This window comes from Diadema setosum, chromosome 6 (genome assembly GCF_964275005.1).
Source record: "Diadema setosum chromosome 6, eeDiaSeto1, whole genome shotgun sequence".
Classification (NCBI taxonomy): Eukaryota; Metazoa; Echinodermata; class Echinoidea; order Diadematoida; family Diadematidae; genus Diadema; species Diadema setosum.
In genome coordinates this window covers 29,694,015-29,716,000 of record NC_092690.1, presented here as the reverse complement: position 1 = coordinate 29,716,000, position 21,986 = coordinate 29,694,015, and the positions used below count along the sequence as shown (strand labels likewise).

The window sequence follows — 21,986 nt, the reverse complement described above, 5'->3', positions numbered from 1 at the left end:
TAGATGGTGCACCCATCTCTTTACTGAATTCAAGCCTGTAACCACTTACAGCATTTAGCACATGTGGGTCTGAAGTAATTTTGCGCCACTTTGGGAAGAATTGCTTCAGTCGACCTCCTACCACAGGTTCTACATTATCATGATGACATAGCTTTGCATGATCACTAGAAAAGGATGTTATATTTACCTCGTCAGTTGAACTGGAGGTTATCGTGCTCTCTTCATCCTGAGCCTTGCTTGCTGCCGCAGTGCGGTTGGTGCTGGCTGGGATGTGTGAAGGTGTGGGGAGCTGGCGGCTTCCCCCTCCCCTTGGGGCGCTGGCCTAAAAAAGCATGGCTGGTAGCTCCAGTCCACGGTCCTTTTGCACCTGTAGGCCTAGTCACATCACTTGTGCTTGCACGAGATGTAGTCCAGCCCGCGTCGCGGTACTGTTGGGGCAAATTTGAGCTTCCTGATGTAATCTTGCTCCTGCCCTTGCCATATGCACTCCTGCCATAGTCATATGGGCTGAAACGCTGCTTTTTGTACTGTCTGCTATGCTCACTCCTGAGGACACCCTCAGTTGCTTTTTGTTCATCCCTAATGTCTTTCATTTGCTTTCCCAGGTCGTCACCGAAAAGGAATTTGGAGACCGGTGTAGAGGGCTTGCAGAGATGTTGGAATTGATAACCAATGTCTGGTTTCATGAATTCCTTACGTAAGGAATTTAGCTCAAAGTTCGCACTGCACAGAAGTGCTAGTGCATCTTGCTGCTGTTCAGTAATATTCTGTGCCGACACTGTATGTATGTAGGCATTGATGCCTCTCGTGAGATTCTTTTGGAGTCTCTGAAATTTGAGGTCTCGTGTCTTTGAAAAGGCAGGTAGCCCATTCCAGATTCTTTGGTTGACTTTCGGCACATCCACCAGCTCACAGTTGCTGGGAATGGGGTATTTAGTGATCGTTTCATCTACCACTTTGGGCTCAAGCTGGTGGGTCAGAAGGTAGGCTGTAGACTTAGCAATTTCTGGGTCAATGGGGGGGACCAACTTCCTCAGCCACAGCAAATTTGGCTGCAATGTTTGGAACTTTTTCCACTACAGGAGGGGGAACTTCGCCTTCTTCAATATCAAATTTGTCATCCTGACAACGATCCCCTTGACCTGGTTGGATAATCACTGAGTTTTCATCCATATCTCGGCCCAAAAATGGTGCCGCATATTCATCATCATAATGGCAGTCAGTATCTGCCGAGTCTGAAGGGGAGTATTCAGAACGAGTCCTGATACTCTTTCCATTGCCACCGCCTTCACGGGCTGGTGTCTGCTTTGCCGACTGTGCCTCCACAAATTGAACAACCACAGCTAATTGGCCTTCAAGCTTGCCGAGTCTATCCTCCAAAGTTGAAACTTTAGAAGCCAGTTTGGCAGGTGGTTTCACTGTTTTGTTTGCAACGGTACTACCACTAGGGTTAGCACTGCTTGTAGTTGCAGTAGTACTATTACCAGTACCTACCTTGCCGGCTCTAGTAGGCGTTTTACCTTTGGCTGTCGCAGTTTTCTGCTTGCACTCTTGTGCGTGTTGGTCTCCGCGACCCCCGCCGGTGGCTGCCGGGGACGCAGCTGCTGTCAGCAGCGGTGGTGCGGCTGCGCCGCCCACGTTTGGAACGTTGGTTGAAGACATAAATACCGTTGTTGTTCAGCTGAAGAATGATCGTTAAAACCATAAAAAACCTGGCAAAACCTCCCGTTGAGGTAACTTTAGCTATTATGTCAAACCAACTCGAACGAAACTTGAATTTTCAAGTGCAATTCCGGCGAATTTTCCGATGCACAGAAATTCGCGTGTAAGCAAGATGGCGGCGACTAACGAATTGAGTGGCGCGCGCACTAGCGGGATCTCTCATATATGACGTAATCTCTCACGAAATTACGATATAAAATTACCTCTGACGACCACGTCCACCAGATTTTCATAACTTTTTGTTTGTGATTTAGACGTGGAGTGCTGTGTGACCGGGGTATTAATGGTAGTGCATTAGACGTCTATTGAACGGTAAATTAAGCGAGCTAGCCGTGCAATAGATCACTGCCAGATCTAGATCTAGTCCTATCTGTTAGTCCTCCTCTTAGATACGTTGAACATTAGATCTATTTTGATCTAAACCAGGCCTATATCGTGTGTTGTGTATAACAATATTCATCGTTTTATAATTCGTGCTATACGGTTGGAATATTATATTCGCTCTATTCAACTCCACTTCGCGTCGTTGAATAGAATGGTTAAACTTCACGCTCATGTAACACTAAGAACCATCGCACTCGTGTATACTATAAGCCCTGTTTATATTCATGTTTTAATGCTTTAAAATGGGGAAAGAAAGGAAAGTATCTCGGTCCGTTCTCATCAAGTGAACTCAGTAACATGCCACCCCCCCCCCCCATCGCGTGTAATTTTAGTAATCAGAGATGTATGCAAAATTTCCGCAGCTTATACATGAAAAAGTCTTTCGTTCTTTGGAAAGAGAAAAAAAAAAAACTTACCCATTTTCCGTTTGTTTTTAATCTTAATCCTAATCAAGTGTGTTCATCCGCCCTATTTTCCAAGATTTTAATAGTTTTATCACTTTCGTTTTATAGGGTCCCTAAAATCCAAGTGCATGTTGATTTGTGTTGATTTTCGATACCCTCGACATCTCTTTTGTGGTGAAACGAATATCTGTGATATTAATGTGACTAACAAAAGACATGGCGAGGGAACATGCAAGTTATGCTGAGTCGAGGGGAAGGTGCATTCCATTGTCTTTTATTAAACATTCCAGTACTAAGCAAGTCCCCCACATTTCATGTTTGTAAAATTGTCTTCTCTTGTATTCTTTGTAATTACGACGCTATGTCCAGTCTTATGTTCAATCGATTGTATCATGTTATCTGTGTTTGAGATGTGGAACACTGAAATCAAAGCAAAGCAATCAGTTATAACTATTGTTCACATTTTGTGTATATAGCAATACTTAACATCAATTTTACTGATTCAAATTCTTACAGCGGCTGTTTCTATCACTAAATAAACTCACATTTTATGACTTTTTCAAAGCACTAATGTTGGGTGTTTGTTTCATCTGCAAGTCGTAAGTTATGCCTTTAACACTTGGAGTAAAGGTGTAAATTGTTATCTACGTTTGTATGTGTATATGTGTTTTAGTTTGTCAGTGGGTAAGGAAAATTAAACCGTGCATTAACTGCCGAAAAGTAGTAAGTACAAACGATTCCTTCATTCTCATTATTTTTCCTGTGGAAAAAAAAAAAATCAAGCCCGTAGATTGAATATGCCAAAAAAAAAGTAGTCTCCGACCTGTAAATCCCTGCTGGAAAGAACACAATGTGCCACAGTATGTTCAAACTGTGTTCAAATAGTCGACTATGTGAAAACGCTCGAACTTAACAGTGTGAAGACTATTTCACACTGTGGTGTGGTTTTCACAGGGTACTCACATATCAGTGTTATCAATGTTCTGTTTCACGCTGTGAATTGATGATTCACGATGTGTTCACACTGTTTAAATGATCGAATTTTAGTGTGAAGAGATTTCACACTGTGTTCACAATGTGTTCACATTGTGTTTCACAATGTCTTTCACATTGTGGGACATTGTGTTCTTTCCAGCAGGGATGGATGCAGCCTCTTTAATGGCATAGTAACCTTCGTATAGGTCCTTAAAAGATCTAAAAAAGATAGTAGTTACCTGTAACATGATGTTACCCTTGACTTGAATCTATACTGTTGACATGATGGCGTCATGCAAAATGGAAGTATAAGATACAGGGGAAACATTTTAAATTGTATAGTTTCCTGTTAAATGGGTGCATTCTATTAAAATATAATGGTCGGATCGGTGAAATGATGGCATTATGTATTAATGTTGTCCTGCATAATAATGGTATCTTGCAGGATAGCAGTTGGTATACTTTAAAATGGAGGTATGATATGATGTAAAAATGCTATAGTAGTGGTATCCTGTAAAATGAATGCATCCAGTATACGTTTGCAGTCCCCGTATGGCGCTCGTAACTGAAAATAGATCGGTTTCGAAGCTCTCACGTAGGTCTCATGGAATACACGCAAGTAGCAGGTAAGTAGCACGCGTTTAGCAGGTAAGACGCAAGTACGGAACTCGCCAACATCCTTGTCTGCCAGCAGAAAAAAAAAAGTCCTGCTTGCTGGAAAATCCCTACTCGCAACAAGCCCTCGTAACTTGCCCGGAAGATGTGACAGGGCCTAAACTTGGCTGCGGGTAAATAGGACTTGCGTGCGCAACTCTGGGTAACTACGGGTGAGATAGGTGCTAGGAACTGCCATGTGTGGGTCATTTTCGGGGACCTTCGGGTAGCAAAATTGTTCTTCGCAAGTTGCACGCAAGGCTTGCCCGGAAAGGTGTGACAGGGCCTTTATGGGTGGAAAAGAGCTGCTTGGCGGAGGTCTGTGCTCTACGAATGTTTTTGTCCTTACTCAATGAGGTCTTTGTGGCTTCGATCTGATTCACGATCACAGTGCTTTCATACCAATCAACCATTGTGTCGACCCGCCACAATAAAAGACTGTAAAACCTCACGTAATCGATGTTGTATACCCTATAATAGGGAATGCAGATGTCTCTCTATAATTAACAAAAGGAAAGCACCGCGAAAAAGGGGGAACCCTGTTGAAATTGAGCCAGCTTTTAATGACGTCTTCTATACTATTCTTAGCTGAGAACATAACAATAATTCAATAATGGCAGCACAATATCGGCCTACATAATACATACCCTGAGCATGTCGCATTTCCGTCTCATTCAATACGTTTTTGAGTTGAGTTGAGTTGAGTTTATTAACAACATACATTTGAATACGATAACATGATAACATGAAATTCCATAGGGTAAGATACAATAACATGAAAATTTTTTATGAGAATACAATGATTTTGTACAAGGTTCTTACAGCTATGCAAGCATATATTTTACATACTTATATTTATCTTACATTAGATTACATGTGGTGTAATAGATTTAGTTTCGTTGTGATACATTTATCACTGAAAAGGCAAAGAGTATGAATAAGTATGTAATGTCGAAATACGCATAGACAAAGGTTCTGAAAAAAAAATAGAAAAACAGAAGATAATGTTGTTAAAGGGGGAACCAAAAGTTAGCACAAGTGATAGTCGAGAATGGTTCTCCCATTATAGCTACATGTACATATATTTAAGCTGCTTATTGCAAGGTCTACTCTTTTAAAGTAACTGTACTATAAAAGTACATTAAACTAAACACTGAATATTCTTTTCTTCACTAAACTTCATTTAACAAGTGCTTTTTTAGGTTTCTTCGAAATGAAGATCTTGTTCTTTCCTCCTGAATATTTTTGGGCAAACTATTCCAAAACTTTGACCCGACGAAAGATATAGAAAATGTACCATGTGTTGTTTTACATTTCGGAAGTCTAAGCATGGAATGATCTTTGCCTCTAGTCCTGTATGCATGATTCATTGGCTCAATGCGTTACAGAATGTGGTAAATGTCCCTTGTGTAGATCATATACAAAGATTGACACTGCAAGCTTATGCAGGTCAAGAACATCTAACACTTCTAGACTGGTGAATAACTGCCTTGAACTTGTTCTTAAGGGGGAAAATGTTATTGCTCTCACGGCCATTTTTTGTGCTAAAAGTATACAATTTAAGTGGCTTCTGTAGGTACTTCCCCATACTTCAATTCCATAAAGTATATGTGATTGTATAAAGAATTTATATAAAAGCATGAGAACATGCCTTGGAACAAAGTATCTTAACTTAAGAATTAAGCAAAATGCATTTGTTGATACACTGAATCTGATCCTTCCACATTAAGGTCTCATCAATTTTGATTCCTACAAAAGATGCTACATGTACTCTTTCTATAACCGTTTCAGAGACTGTTAACACACCTTTAATTGCAATTGGTTGTCTTGGTCCTTTAATAATCATATAATTTGTTTCCTTCAAGTTAATAGTTAATTTATTTACAATACACCATTCCTGTACCTCATTCAATTTTCTATTTACGTCATCCATATCAATTTCATTTGTACCTTTGGGAAATGTATGAAAAATGTTTAAATCGTCAGCGAATAGTCTGAACTGAAAATAGTTCGATGAGCTAGGTAAATCATTGATGTATAATAGGAACAGTGTGGGCCCCAGCACTGATCCTTGTGGTACTCCACATGTGATCGTTCTACTACTGGATATTTCATTCTTGTAGCACAATACCTGCGATCGGTTTGAGAGGTGATTTTGGAACCACTGCAACACAATGCCTCTTATGCCATAATCTTCTAATTTCGCAGAAAGGATGCGATGATTGATTGTGTCAAACGCCTTTTTGAAATCTATAAATGAAGAGTTTGTTTGCAAAAACCGATAAGTCCATTTTTGAAGATTTTGAAGTACAATCTCTGTCATAAAGTACAAAATAATACCTTTTAAATGATATATTGGTCACTACATATTAAGGTACATTTTTGAAGTTATGGTCAAAAGAAGCCAAATTTTTCTTATTATTCTCTTTATTTTTCTTGACCTTTAATCGCAAATATCTTGTATCTCTATTTGGCAAATATGGACTTATCGGTTTTTGCAAACAAACTCTTCAAATATACCAAGGGTTATTTCACCTTTATCATTTGAGTGTATTAATGTATTAACCAAATTGATTAATGATAATTTTGTACTGTATTTCTTACCAAATCCATACTGGTGTCTGTACAAAACTTTAGTGGGCTCTAAAAAGTCCATTAGACGACCATTGACTAATTTCTCGAAAATTTTTGCAATTGCTGGCAGAACTGAAATAGGTCTGTAATTACCTGGGTCATCTTTCGAACCTTTCTTGAACAAAGGCGTCACTTTTGCAATCTTAAGTGCATCAAGGAATTGGCCCGTTTCTAATGACAAATTAAAGATATAAGTCAATGGGGGAAACAATATATGGTGCTGCGTCCTTGCTCAATCTTATTGACAAATTATCATAACCATGAGACTTTGTAGCATCAAGAGCATATACAATATCAATATTTCTTCTTCTCTTATAGGTTTCCAAGCCAAAGACTTTGTATTTCTGGCACCCAAATAATCTTGAAAACAACTATTAGGAGGCCCATTTGGTATTCGTTCTGCCAAATTTGACCCAACAGTGACAAAGTAGTTATTGAGTTCTTGGGCTATTTCATTGTTAGAAGATACAACTTTGTCAATTCCACCTTGATTAATAGTTAACTCTTCTATATCCAAATGCTTATCTTTAACCTTTCTACCAATTAACTCATTAATGGTATCCCAGGTCTTTGTCATGTTACTTTTGTTACGATTAAAAGAATTGCAATAATACAATCTCTTTGCATTTTTAATAACTGTCACCAAAGTGTTTCGATACCTTTTATACTTGTTTCCGTATTCGTCACTAAAATTTGATGACCTGTAGTTTTTGTATAAGTTGTGCTTCTTCTTGATGGATTTAAGAATCGCTGATGAGATCCAAGGTTTCTTTGAGCTGTTCTTTTTCTGGGATACATTATATTCTATTGTAGGTGCATGCTTATCACATATTTTCTAAAAACATATCATGAAAAACTTCATAAGCTGGGTTTACATTTTCGTATCTAGATACATGTGCCCAATCAATTTTCCCTAGATCCTCGTGAAATGACTGGGCATTAAATGACTTGTAGGATCGGGCAAATTTCCGCACAAAAGCATTCGTATTTTTATTCCCGTTTTCGAAAATGACAAAAATTGGAAAATGATCTGACACATCTTTCTCAATGACACCTGAATGAATTGTATGACTATACACATTAGTATAAATATGATCAATAACAGACGACGTAGAATCTGTAACCCTTGTGGTGACGAGATAATCTGTTGCACTCCTGTACTCTCTACCATACTCAGATAATCATATACCTTTTGATTATTCGTTTGAGATATATCTATATTGAAATCACCAAGAAGTACAATGCCTGTTTTTCCAACCTTAAGCTCCTCTAAAACATTAAGCAAGCTATTTCGAAATTGTTCAACATCAGTATTTGGTTTTCTATAAATTATTCTTATCACAATTTTATCAAAACAATTCTGATTTATCCTGAACCAAAGACTTTCTGTGTGCTCAACATAATAATTGAGTGTAACATAGTTCAGCGTCTTATGAATATAAGCTCCTACGCCTCCACCCCTCTCCTTTCCCTGGCGACAATTGACCTCCAAAACATAATCCTGTAATGGTAATGTGTTAACATCACATGTACTAACGTTCCAAACTTCAGAAAGTGCAATAATATCAAATTTGAATTTAAGGCTGTGATCATACAATAATTGCAGTCCACTTATATTTCTATTTAAAGACCTAACATTGTCATGAGTGATACTAAGAGAGTTCTCATTTATTTTATTTATTTTATTACCAAAATCACTGGGACATAATTTGTATTCATGAACTTCCAAAGTATTGACTTCATTTTCTATCATTACTTATTGGGTTGGAGTTTATTCTAATGTGGGATTAACAAGGTCACAGGCTATACTATAAAGTGAAGTTTGAAGTCGCTATAGGAACCATCATCAAAACCCAGATCAAACAGACCATCCGGGTTCTTGATGATCCTCGTCTCTCCAGTTACATTCCCGTACTTGCTTGTTGTTGATTTGACATTTCGGGCCGTCTTTACCTTCATGAGGATGGAATGCTGCATTGCTGTCAAGTCTTCATTGATGTATACCCCTTTCATGTTGTCCTTCCCTTTAAGTCCAAAACGGGCAGCAAACAAATTGTCTCTTTTCCTCCTTGCTGTGAAGCGGACAACTTACAGTTTGCCTGCTTTTCCCTCCTTCGCGCTTCTTTCCAAGTCGCTGACAAGAAGATATGTTCTCAGGGCGTATCTCCACACCCGCTTCCCTAGCCACTTTAGCAATACTTTCAGCAAGCTGGTCCTCCGTCTCCTCGTCAGCCTCGATCAGGGATCCCAGTCAGCCGAAGGTTGTCCCTTCTCAGCTCCTGCTGAATTTCATCTTGCTGGAACTGTATTCGCAGCAAATGTGGATTGATGGCTTCCTTGATGGTGTTGAGACAGGCCTCCTTGACCACCTGCACTATTTGGGGTAGTGCAGCTTTAAGCGCTGTTTTCACTGCCTTATCTATGAGCTGAGTGATCTGGCTGCCTGCTGCCCCACCCTCACTTAGCTCTTCACACAGACCACCTGAATTAAGCTGTATGTCCCTGTCGCTGGGTGCGGTCTGGCCTCCCTCAGCTGCCATTCCTCTCTCCCTCTCCACCGCTTGGTCAACTCCCGGGTGGGCAATGAAAGGCCGCCTTTGAGTTGGAGTTTGGTCTTGTGGTTTAGGACTGCTAGGCAAAAATTTCCCTGGCATCTTATTCTTCTTGCTTCGACCAGGCATGTTGGCAGGAACTCACAGTAAATGCTATATGTGGGACTTGAGTTCAAAATTGACACCAAGATCAGCAAAGATGTTGTCCTGAGAATGCTCCTTGTCTCTTGCGACGGATAGTGGCAGTGAAATCAAACCACACCAAAACAGTCTACTCTGTGTCCAGTAGTCAAAGGTGGTAATTATTACTTGATGAAAAACTTGAAAAAAACAAGAAGATGATAAATCCAGAGAGCCTTGTAACACGTGACACATTGCAATTGATTTACTACCATATTTTTACGTTGGATAGGTCTATACAAACTGTAATGCTTGAGGCCGTAACCTCTAATCACAGGCAACCGTATCACGGTTCCTGTGAAATGGAGTTATCGCATGAAATTGTGTCATCCTATCTAACATGAAATCATATTTTGAAGATGGTGGTATCCTATTAAACTGTGATAATTTGTGAAATGGAAATATCCTGTACGGTTGGAAGCTTGTTAAATCGTTTACGGCGTCCCTAAAAATGGAGGTAGGACTAATCTGTGGTAAAATATTATGCTGGAATCTAATCAATTAGCGATGTCCTGTGAAATGGAGACATACTGAGAATTAATATAGGCTTAACATTTGAAATGATGGTGCCCTGCAAAATAGCGATATGCTATTAAATGATGGTATCTCGTGAGATGGTCTCTTCTGGAATAGTGGTATCTCGTTAAATGTTTGTATCCTATTTGATTATGATACGCTACTGTGAGTGTGCACACCCATATATAGTCATGTGATAGTGGTTGCCTCTCAGCGTGTAGCTCTCAATATTGATAAACCTTTTTGTCAGTCAACATGTGTGATTTATCATCGAGATGTGGTGCAAATTTTGTCTCAGAACACTGCAAGGAAATTTCCTCCTGTTTAATTGTGAGGGTGTCAGAACCCTTAATGTCAACATTTCGGAGTCCTGAGATAGCTGACAGTGTTCAAGTGCTATGTTGACTTACACACACTCCTGATTCACAGCCACAGTCAAAACTGATGATCTTCTTGATATTCATGCCACTTTGATAGTTCCATGCAGACTCTTGAACTTCGATCACAATGGCCATTAAAAGGATTACCTTTTTTTTTTCTATTCTGTCCCCCTGTATGTGTCCTTGACTGTCACCGCAATGGAAGTCATTGTACAATACCTTTTTGAGCAAACCTGAAAAAAAAAAACAGAAAAATTAGCACCAGCAACCAAGACACGTTCTTTATATGGTCTCCGTGAGGTGCTGCCTCTAACAACTGCCTTGATAATCAAGATAGCTTATTTTCAGGAGTTATGTCATGTCAATTTAAAAAATAAGCTCTAATAAAGCTTATACTAAAAAGAAAAGGCTTGAATTCAAAGAGAAGATTTTAACAGTCGCCTTGCTGTCTGCTGAAAATTTAAACGAAAAGTAATAGAGAGACTAGCTATGATGCAAATTGTGGAATATCTATCAGATAACACGCCTTACATGTCCCGTCCCGTCCCGTCAGTACCACAGTGTGGAAACGGCACTGACGAGGATATGTTATTTTGTCACGAGGCCAGCGTGAGTAGGCTGTTTTGGTATTGCTCGATTTTACTTAGGCATTATACACAGTTGATCATTATTATCATATTGACTCACTTATTCGAGGTGGTTTGAATCAGGTGGATGTTTTCACAATTGGCTTTTGTCATTATCTGTATGGTTGATGTCATGTTAAAGGGATGGTATAGTATTGGTGGAGATGAGGATTGAGCTCTCAATCTTTTTTTTTTTTTTTCGAGATGCTAAGAAATCACTTATGAAATGTTACAAACCGTACCATTCTTACGGAAATTCAAAGTGTATTTCATGAAAATCTGTTTTGAAATGGCTTATATATCCGAAACAAAGTAGAATAAAGTGATCCTAATATACGTTTGGTCCCACCTTTTATTAGAATCGCTTTGTTTTTTTTAAATCTCAGCCATTTCAAAACCAATTTTAATCAAATAGATGTTGATATCCTCTCGGATTTACACGCTCATTCATAATTGCATAAGAGGTTTCTCATTATCTCAAAAAAAAAGTTAGAAACCTAAAGCCAGGTCTCAACCAAAACTATAAGATCCCTTTAAGATCGAGAATGGATTTATCTGTTCAATGCCATGGTACCCACTCTTTCCTCTTTTTCTTTTTTTCTCTCTGTGTATTTGTGTATTTGACATTCCCTGCTAACGACAGAGGGATTGTAGTAGAGCAAATCAATTACTGTATCAAAGATATAGTTACCTGAGCAATTCAGAATAAGTTAATCATTAGTGCGTCTAGGGCTGAGGTATTTCATTTCACGTCATTTGCTCCCACTCCTCAAAATATTCATGGTGTATGTGTGGATAGTGTACATATTTCATCAGCAAGTAAAATTTGTACAAGTTTTTTATGGACATATCTATCAATGTCGGATGATGTTACCAAGACCTGTCAATCAGCTGCACCTATTCAACATTTGGACAGGGAATCAATGTCCAATGTCCCATGTTGATAATTGCACTGTTTTATATCATATCATATAATGGAGATGGATAGATTTCAGGTAATCCAGGATCAGTACAGCGGCAAGGCTCATCACAGTTGCTCGCTGAAGAGACTCATGAACGCCAATCTTGTGCAAATTTCCATGGTTTCCAGTTGAGAAAAGCATTTATCTTTAACACACTCATGACGTGTTGTAATTTTCTCCATGGCACATCACAGAACTTAAATTCAAAACTACACCCCATCTCGTAGTCTGCACTCCTCTCCACAATGCCTCTTATAATAGAAAGTATGTGCAATCGATTAAAACCAGAACACAGTGGCATCTGAGCCTTCTCAGCATCTCTTCTCTGAAACTCCTTACCGACAAAAATAAGAGACGACAAAACGGTAGTACCGAGTCCCTGTGAAATGGAGGTGTCCTCTAAGACGGTGGTACAGGTGGCTTGTGAAATGGAGGTATCCTGTAAGACGGTGGTACAGTGTACCAGTTTCCTGTGAAATAGAGATATCCTCTAAGACTGTGGTATAGGTGTCCTGTGAAATGTAGGGGCATACTGTAAAACGGTGGCGCTGGTTTGATGTGAAATAGAGATATCCTCTGAGACTGTGGTATAGGTGTCCTGTGAAATGTAGGAGGCATACTGTAAGAAGGTGGTACTGGTTTAATGTGAAATATAGGTATCCTTTAAGACGGTGGTATAGGTGTCCTGTGAGGCATACTGTAAAACGGTGGTACTGGTTTAATGTGAAATATAGGTATCCTTTAAGTCGGTGGTACAGGTGTCTTGTAAAATGGAGGTATCCTATAAGAAGGCGACACTAGTTTCCTGTGAAACGGAGGGATCCTGTAAGAGTAAGACAGTTTCATACTGCATGGCTTCGTGTGAAATGGAGGTATCCTATAAGACGGTGATACAGGTGTCTTGTGAAATGGAGGTATCCTGTAAGAAGGTGGTATCAATGTACCGGTTTCCTGTGAAATAGAGATGTCCTCTGAGACTGTGGTATTGGTGTCCTGTGAAATGTGAGAGGCATACTGCTTAAGACGGTGGTACTGGTTTAATGTGAAATATAGGTATTCTTTAAGTCGGTGGTACAGGTGCCTTGTAAAATGGAGGTATCCTATAAGAAGGTGACACTAGTTTCCTGTGAAACGGAGGGATCCTGTAAGAGTAAGACAGTTTTATACTGTATGGCTTCGTGTGAAATGGAGGTATCCTATAAGACGGTGATACAGGTGTCTTGTAAAATGGAGGTATCCTGTAAGAAGGTGATACTAGTTTCCTGTGAGGTATCTTGTAAGACGGTGGTACTGGTCTGCTAGAAATCGAGGTATCCTGTAAAACGGTGGTACTTGTTTTCTGTGAAATAATGGTATCCTGTAAGACGGTGGTACATGTGTCTTGTAAAATGAAGGAGGTATACTGTAAGACGGTGATAATAGTTTCCTGTGAAATGGAGATATCATATAAGACGGTGGTACAGGCGTCTTGTGAAATGGAAGTATCCTGTAAGACGGTAAAATGGAAGTATCCTGTAAGACGGTGGTACTAGTTTCCTGTAAAATAGGGGTATCCCGTAAGACGGTGGTACTATTTTTCTGTGAAATGGTGGTATCCTGTAAGACGGCAATAAAACTAATTTACTGTGAAATGAAGGAGGTATTCTAAATGACGGCAGTTCTGGTTTCCTCTGAAATGGAGGTATCCTGTAAGACAATTTTCCTTCAATTATTGTTCACATTTTGTTTATTCAACAATACTTCACGCTGATTATTTATATACTCATTAACATTTTTTCATTGGCTGTTTCTATCCCTAAGTCACATTTTAGAACTATTTTGAAGCACTAAAGCTGAGTTTTTGTTTCATCTGTAAGTGGTAAATAATGCATTTAACCATGATTAACATCGAACACATAGGTACCATCAGGCAGGTTAACTTTATTCACTAATCCTCACACTATCACAATAATACGCCTATTTATAGATCATATCTCTTTCTGTATTATTCCCATTTAAACCCTGAATGCATGTAGAATTTCATGAGAATCATGCATTATGATATAAAATTTTATCTATAATGTACATTAAGTTTTGTACATAATTGAGATTTATGTATCTGTCATGATGTTCGGATTACGCAGGGTTATGATTTCGGCAGTAAAGCATAGATTGATGGGCTATAATTTCGTTGAAAACGAGAAAGGGATGGTGTAGTTTTGGTTGGGATGGTGATTCAGTTTTTAACTTTTTGCGAGATAGTTACAAACCACGTCTGACATTTTAAAGAGCATGCAATTTTTCTAAGAGGAATTCAAAGTTCATTTGATGAAAATCAGTTTTGAAATGGCTAAAATATGAAAATAGAGTAAAAAGTGGGTCCCACATTTTATTAGGATTGCTTTGTTTTGGGGACTTTTGGATATTTCAGCAATTTCAAAACCAAGTTTGTGAGATTATGAGGTCTCTCATCATCTCACAAAAAAAAAAAACCACACACACACACACACACACACACACAAAACTGGAAACCTGAAGTCCGCCATCTGACCTTAATTTATACTACCCCTTTAAGGAGACACAAATTGTCTCAATAAGGTCCAATGTCTCTTTAATGTAGTGATGATGAGAATGTAATGTCTCCATGAAGCTGGATCCATTATAAAAATATATAGCCGCAGCAGGGGGGGTTAAATTCATAAACGTGCATGGCGGACTGGTGTAGAGTGACTGCATGTCATATGGCAACAGAACGCATAAAACGTTATGCCTATATATAGGCTGTGCTCGGCCATATTATGGGAATTTCTCCGGTTTCAGGAAATACGTATACTTTACGTTAGCACCTCTTTTGTGAGCGATATTAAAGGAATTGTTTACCTTTGGGAGCAGTGGTTTGAAAAATATTCGAGTTATCACATTTGATGCATATAAAGGTTAGTTGTATCACAAAACATCCTTCCACATACAAATTTTGCAATAAAGCCTAAAGCAAGGAGATATAACTATTTTTCTTAAAAAACAACAACAACACAACTGTAGACGGTTTATTGTAGATTTTTTTAAATATAACTCTCATTCACATTTTGTATATTTAGCAATGCTTAACATTGATTGTTAATAATTAAGATTTCTTGAATTGGTTGTTTCCATCCCTGACATTTTAGAACCAGTTTGAAGCACAAAAGCTGGGCTTTTTGTGACATCTGCAAATGGTAAAAAATGCCTTTAAATCTCCAACATCCCGAATTGAGAGTATAAAAGAGAGAGGTTTTTTGTCAAAAATGACAAGTACTCGAGAAATTGAGGACAATGTTTCATTTTCATCGCTTTTGCAAAATTGTAGTTTTCCTCTCGGTCGAATGCCGATATATACGGTGCTTAAATTCATAATGGGTTGAAAATGAAACTGGTGAAAGTGTAGTTTGAATCATTCATTCAACGAATAACGTTAGTCATGATACGGGAAATCGCCCGGCAAACAAACAAACAAACAAACAAGCAAGGAAAAAAAAAGGAAATCAATGTAATGTATATTTGAATTTTCTAGCATTGCTTTTCATAGGCCTATGTTTCACGGACTGCTTTATGTTTGATATAAGGGGCAGATTAAGCAAAATGCGCGAGAAGAGGATATGCGCACACTAACATAATTTTGTTGCGAGATTGTAACATACAATATTGATATGATTATGTCGATATTTATACATTCCTTGAGTAGGAAAACTAGAGTGATATACAGTATTTGTTGTAGGTTTATCTATATTAACAAAAGTGTTAATATTCATGATACTACATGTAGTAGGGCCCTATGCTAACATCACTAAAATGCAATTTTATTCGATGTCTAGGTGGAATGGCTAATAAATCGTCCAAACAAATCTGTACAAAAAAGAAATGAAAATCGGACTTACAATAAGGAAGTTTTGAAAATCTGATAAGTTTTCACCGAATATTGATCGTTGCAACAAATATGACATACAAGCTAAAAAAGGAAATGATGTCATCGACCCACTACTATCAATTCATCATAAAATAATATATTCCACATACTAAGAATCTTGCTATAGGATTGGTCAAGAGCTGATCACGTGATTAAGCATCACATCACATCACATCACCTGAGAAGAAAAGTTCGTTACACTTTATATTGATAGTCCCTTTTGTTTCGCTGATCTCTACAGTTCATGCAGTCCTAACGCGAGATGAGTACACGCGAAATAAAAGTACGTTGCACTGTGGACTATCTAGTCCACAGTGCAACGCACTTTTAATTCGGTGCCGTGCGGTGCGCGGAGCAAATTCTTTGTTTTGTCACCACTCTACGCGCATACGTCTAAAGTACTGCAGTAAACTATGTAGCCTAAAGTCCTAAGGATACTCAGTACCTAAAGACAGCTAAAACGATTTCAGATGAGGAATAAAATGGGAATATCTAGGACCCTTTTAGTTTCAGGCAATGAGACAAACTATCACTTCCTTGGCAATCTAAATGTGTACCCTATCTTTCCTCAGCTGCGCTTCGGAAAGATAGCTACATCCAGATCGCCTCGGAAGTGATAGTTTGTCCCATCACCTACACCAACGGTAATTATTTGCTTACTATCTTCTTTACAAGTCATCATTAGTAGGATATTGCAATAGTACAAAAGTTTGATACGATGAACACATGATTTTTTTTTCTAAATCTTTAGTCAAAGTGTCATTTAAATTCATGGAAGATTTGTGGGGAAACCTTGGCGGTAGACTTATCATGAGACGTTATCTCATTTCCTGTACATGTTGTATATGGGATTTATGCTACTGCGATTGTTTCGCGTACAATAAGAAAGAAAAATCACACCTAACATTTCTTAATTTTATCAAACTCTATTCGTCAATAGTCAATTTATTTCGATGGGAAATTACAGTGTCATAATGATGAGCGCGAATCGACCTCCAAAAAGCCAAGGTCTGTCCCTTTATCATATTGAGTATGAATTCCTCTACAAACTGCATTTTGGTTTGAAGATGAAAGCTTTTCTCATGGAATTTGAAGGGACTATATTTCATTGGGTGCATGTACGAAAAATACGTGATTTTTTTTTTTTTTTTTTTGAGTGAAAAGAACTCGTAGTCTGGCTTTGCGGACCCTTGGACAGAGTTTGAGCCGAAGAACCCGTCTTGGAAATTTGATGGATGAAAGGGTATATCTCACTTATCCAGGTTAGTGAAGATGAAACACCTCATTTCTCCCAGCTATTTTACAAAACATTTTGCATTTTGAATTTTAACACACGTCTCTATAGGGAATTATTTACCCGTGTGAGCCTTAAAAATTACCTTGCTTCGAAGTATTGGAGTCAGCGACTGTTCTTGCGGGGGGGGGGGGGGGGCTTGTATATCGGCATGCATGTTCTCTCGCAAGAGGTTGCTTGCAGCTCAATTGACTCACTCTACTATAGAGTATGCATGTGCGAGCAAACCGCTACGTTCCCGTACACTATTTACAGTACCCGCGTTGGCACTGCACCTTGCTTTGTTTCGGGATGTCGGGGGTGTCATCATTACCTTTATTGCCTACAAAATACTGTAAAAGACTTTGTTCTATCAAGCACATTGGTAGCCCAAACAAAGAAATACATTAAAATACCACAATCATTCAAAGTTGTGTGATGCTGATGACTGCTATGTACTAAGATCTAGTACCACAAGAACATGATAAGAAAACAAATTGTAGTCAAGCAGAGTTAGGGGGATAGAGGAGGGGGGTAGGGGATGGGATAAAAAGGGGTAGGAAGGGATATGACACAATAGATCAACATAAACAGGCAGAACTTGTATGGGGTGAATACTTCCCATAAACTTGTGTGCATTGCGTGCATACTCTATGGTAGAGGTCATATTTCTTAATTGAGTTTTCAACATCATAATGTGTTTTTGATGATATTTGCCCCTTCATCGTATGAGAAATTGCACACTGAAGGGTTGCAAAGTTTCTCAAAAGGACACGTTTGAAAATGATGCTCTTTGGGTTTTTTTTTTCAAAAATAAATCTTGCACCGTTAATTAGTTCTTCGCAAGATGAATACATAGATGCAGATAGTTATCCTTGATTAAGGGGGTGTCGTCATTACCTTATTGCCTACAAAGTACCGTAAAAGATTTTGTTTTATCAAACATATTAACTTGATGTATTTTGAGCTGTTTCAGTGTAGCCCAAACAAAGAAATACATTAAAATACCACAATCATTCAAAGTTGTGTGATGCTCATGACCGTTATGTATTAAGATCTAGTACCACAAAAACATAATAAGAAAAGAAATTGTAGTCAAGCAGAGGGGGGGGGGGGGCATATGGAAAGGTTTTTGGCCAAAAGTCTACTAAAATCATTCTACAGCTGAGAGTGCGCGCTGCCTGCACACACAAAACGCCAAGGTGCACGCTTTGAATTATTCATGAGCCTACAAGGTCTGCCACACACGTCCTGCACACAGCAGTGATACGGACTGGTCCATTGTCGAATATGGGTAAAATGCTGCAGAAACAACATAGGGGCAGTCATAAACATAGCATTATATGGGTTAAATCTACATTGACAACATGAATTACATGCTTTTCATGAAATTGTTTACATTATCTGCTTTTTAACTGACCACACACTCACACACACACACACACATATACGCACACACTGACTGAGGTATCAATCTTATATTGCTGACAGTCGCTTTCTGGTCATGTGCAGCAACTTCAGTAAATTAATAGCAAAAGCCAAGTACACTCTAAAAGATGCACAAATAGAAACTGAAAGCTGATGTAGTGTAGATTCACAATCATGTTGGAATGTTGACCACCGCAAGTTCCACCGGCACTGCACTGCACTGTGCTTCATGCTCCACTCGCGGTTACCTGGGCACGTTCACCCCCATTACACAATGGTGCACTCTGCGTATATGTGCTTGCCGAGAAAGATATGATCATCGAACATCATCGAAGAAGAAAATTCCTGTTTTCTATATCTTCTCAGCAACATATAAAGTCATAACTGGTACAGTAGGTGGTCAGTTAATACAAGGGTTCACCGCTGACTTCAGGAAACTTAGAAATGAGAAATACATATCCAATTTACGTTATAACTCACGGTATATAAAATCATAACTCGTCCAAATGCAGCCACGAATAAACAGTGACGTCATGTTTCATATGATAATGAGCTTCTCTGAGTCGCTGATTGTGATTGGATTGAGGACGGGACCTTCTCAGTTTTTTTGCCAATTCCGACAAGACCTACAATCCAATCACAATGAGTTTGACATATATGATAGAGAATTTTTTGGCGCGTAATATGGTAGAAGCCACAGCTTCATGTGCCATTCGGTTGCGGAGATACAGCCTTTCAAATAGGGAGGTATCACTGCATCACACGGCGAATACTTCAGGAAGTGTGTACAATCTTATGGGGCAGTTATTCTGAAGTGAACTCACAAAGCTGTTTTTGAGCAGCCAGTCCGACGTTATTAGAAGTCCATTTATCTTCTAATTTTAGTATTCTACAGAAAAATGTCATAAGACTAGAAAACCGCTAGCCACAAGTCCACGGACATTACTTACTCTATGATATTTTTCCATTAATGACAGTAAGTCGGGTTTTGCTTGTGCGTCTCCATAGGTTATAACACAGGGTGCGCGCGCGCGTGTTCTGTGTGTATTAAAAGAGACAACCTTTCCATATGTAGAGGAGGTGTGGTGGAGGGGGTAGGGGAGGGGCGGAGAAGGGGAGGGAGGAAGGGATTTGACGCAATAGATCAATATAAACCAGCAGAGCTTGTATGGGAGGAATACTTCCCATTGACCTGTGTGCATTACATGAATACTCTATTATAGGGCTCACACAAGTAAATAATTTCCCATAGAGACGCGTGTTCAAATTCAAAATTTAAAACATTCTGTACAATAGCTGGGAGAAATGAGGTGTTTCATCTTCACTAACCTGGATAAGTGAGATATACCGTTTCATCCATCAAATTTCCAAGACGGGTTCTTCGGCTCAAACTCTGTCCAAGGGTCCGCAAAGCCAAACTATGAGTTCTTTTCACTCAAAAAATCACCTATTTTCTGTACATGCACCCAATGAAACATAGTTCCCTCAAAGTCCATGAGAAAAGCTTTCACGTTTCAAGCAAATTGCACTTTGTAGAGGAATTCATACTCAATATCTACATCTATTCAGTTTTTTGCCAAACTGCATTATTGATTTTTAATTAATTTTTTCTTCATTTATTATCTTTGGTAGGAATTTGTGAAGGGAATTTCATTTACAGGTGTGAGCCCTTTAAAACACGTACAGGAAGCTCATTTTCACTCAGTCTGCGCAGTGCGAGCAAACCGCTACGTTCCCGTACACCATTTACAGTACCCGCGTTGGCACTGCACAGCGTCTCGTTTCCGGATGTCGGATTCATTTCCACAAGGTGGGTTGGTTGAAGACATGCACCGTACTATTTAGGTGCACGGAGAAAAGAATTAAAAATATGCTGTTTCGTCTTCTACCTCGCACATTCACAACATGGCGATTACTATCAGGAAATCTCACGTGTGATTTTGTATGTGTCTACTTCTTCGGGATCGATGCTGGATATTTCAAAACGTAAGTAAACTTCCTTCATTTTTGTTACTGTGCAGTGCAATAATCCTGTGTGTCTTTCGAACAGCAATGACAAGAAGCAAACTGCTGTCATAAGAAGAGAATTGCATCGAATTTCAGTGCCAGTTTTTGAAATGCTGCCACACTGTTTTCTACCCAAGAGCAGCCGGCACTTTCCTTTGCTTGTAGTCGGAAGAAACATGCCCATTTATTCACCCTTTCCTCTATATTCTCCGCGACTATTTTCGGTCATAAGACAGGTAAAATGCATTCATATAGAGACGTGAATGTGTCTCAGGCCTCTTATAATATGCGCTTTCAAACCATACTGTCTTTCAGTGATGCAAGCGCTTATATTTGCCATTCCTCATGACGGCGATTCTCCGAGAGCAAGCAAAAAAGTGCACAGCCATGTTTGATTGAGATAGTGTCTCCATACATTATTATATAGCCATCGGCCATCTGTATGATGTCGTTGTGTAAAGCAGCGACAAGACTAATTGAGAGTATGAAAAACAAACAAAATATAGAATAAAATATAGCAAAAAATACGCAAAAGATACATTGTTTTAATATGTTTCAAATATATATATGGACTGTTTTAATCTGGTCCTGAAATCTGCAAGTGGAGCTTGCTACGCAATCTCCACTCGCGAAATTGAAATTCACTTTTTTTTTTCTGAATTAATGCCGAAATTAAAATTTGTCCATAACAGTTCTCCTATGTTTAAAAGATAGCGTACATACTGAGATGTAGGGGAGACAGGGTCTATAACTGTTACAAATTCTACATTTTAACCTCCATTAAGGAAAGAGAGAATTTCATTTTATTTTCTCTGAGAATATTGCTTACCTCTATAAACTGGAAATAGTAAAAACTTTAACAGTCAAGCAAATATAAACAACGTATTATAGTTAACATTAGATTTTTGAACAACTTCTATCCGCCTCTCCGCCCCATCGGAAAAATTTGTGTTGGCGCATGGGATATTTTACTACACATTAGAAAATATGCATACACCACGTATGTAAACACAGATCTTATTAATGAAGCAACGCACGCTTGTGCATTTGTGAATTTTCTCGGATGGGATGCTACACATTAGAACATTAGTGAATGAGGCGCAGATTCGCATTAACATTATTCGTGCATAAACGGAATAATCGCCATTACTGTTGACTACAGTGGAAGCTTACTTATCTTTAAAGTAAATGAAATCAATTACTGAAAAGCAATACTTGTGTAAATCATGCTACGTAACAGTTCATTTCTTTTTCACATAGCTAAAGGCTCACACGCGAGTCATTGATTTCATTGATTGGAGCGTGTATAGCTTTTAATAATATCTGAATATGCTTATGCCTGTACATAAGCTTATGATAGGAAAAAC

General features: G+C 38.7%; 1 protein-coding gene across 1 annotated transcript in view; it reads left to right on the top strand.

Moving 5' to 3' along the window:
• Window positions 1–9,956: 9,956 nt before the first annotated feature.
• The window catches only part of LOC140229700 (NXPE family member 2-like), a 47,139-nt gene continuing 35,109 nt past the window's right edge, over window positions 9,957–21,986 (top strand). The window contains exon 1 of the mRNA XM_072309942.1: window positions 9,957–9,962. Within this exon, the coding sequence (XP_072166043.1) occupies window positions 9,957–9,962 (6 nt within the window). The remainder of the gene's footprint in view (window positions 9,963–21,986) is intronic.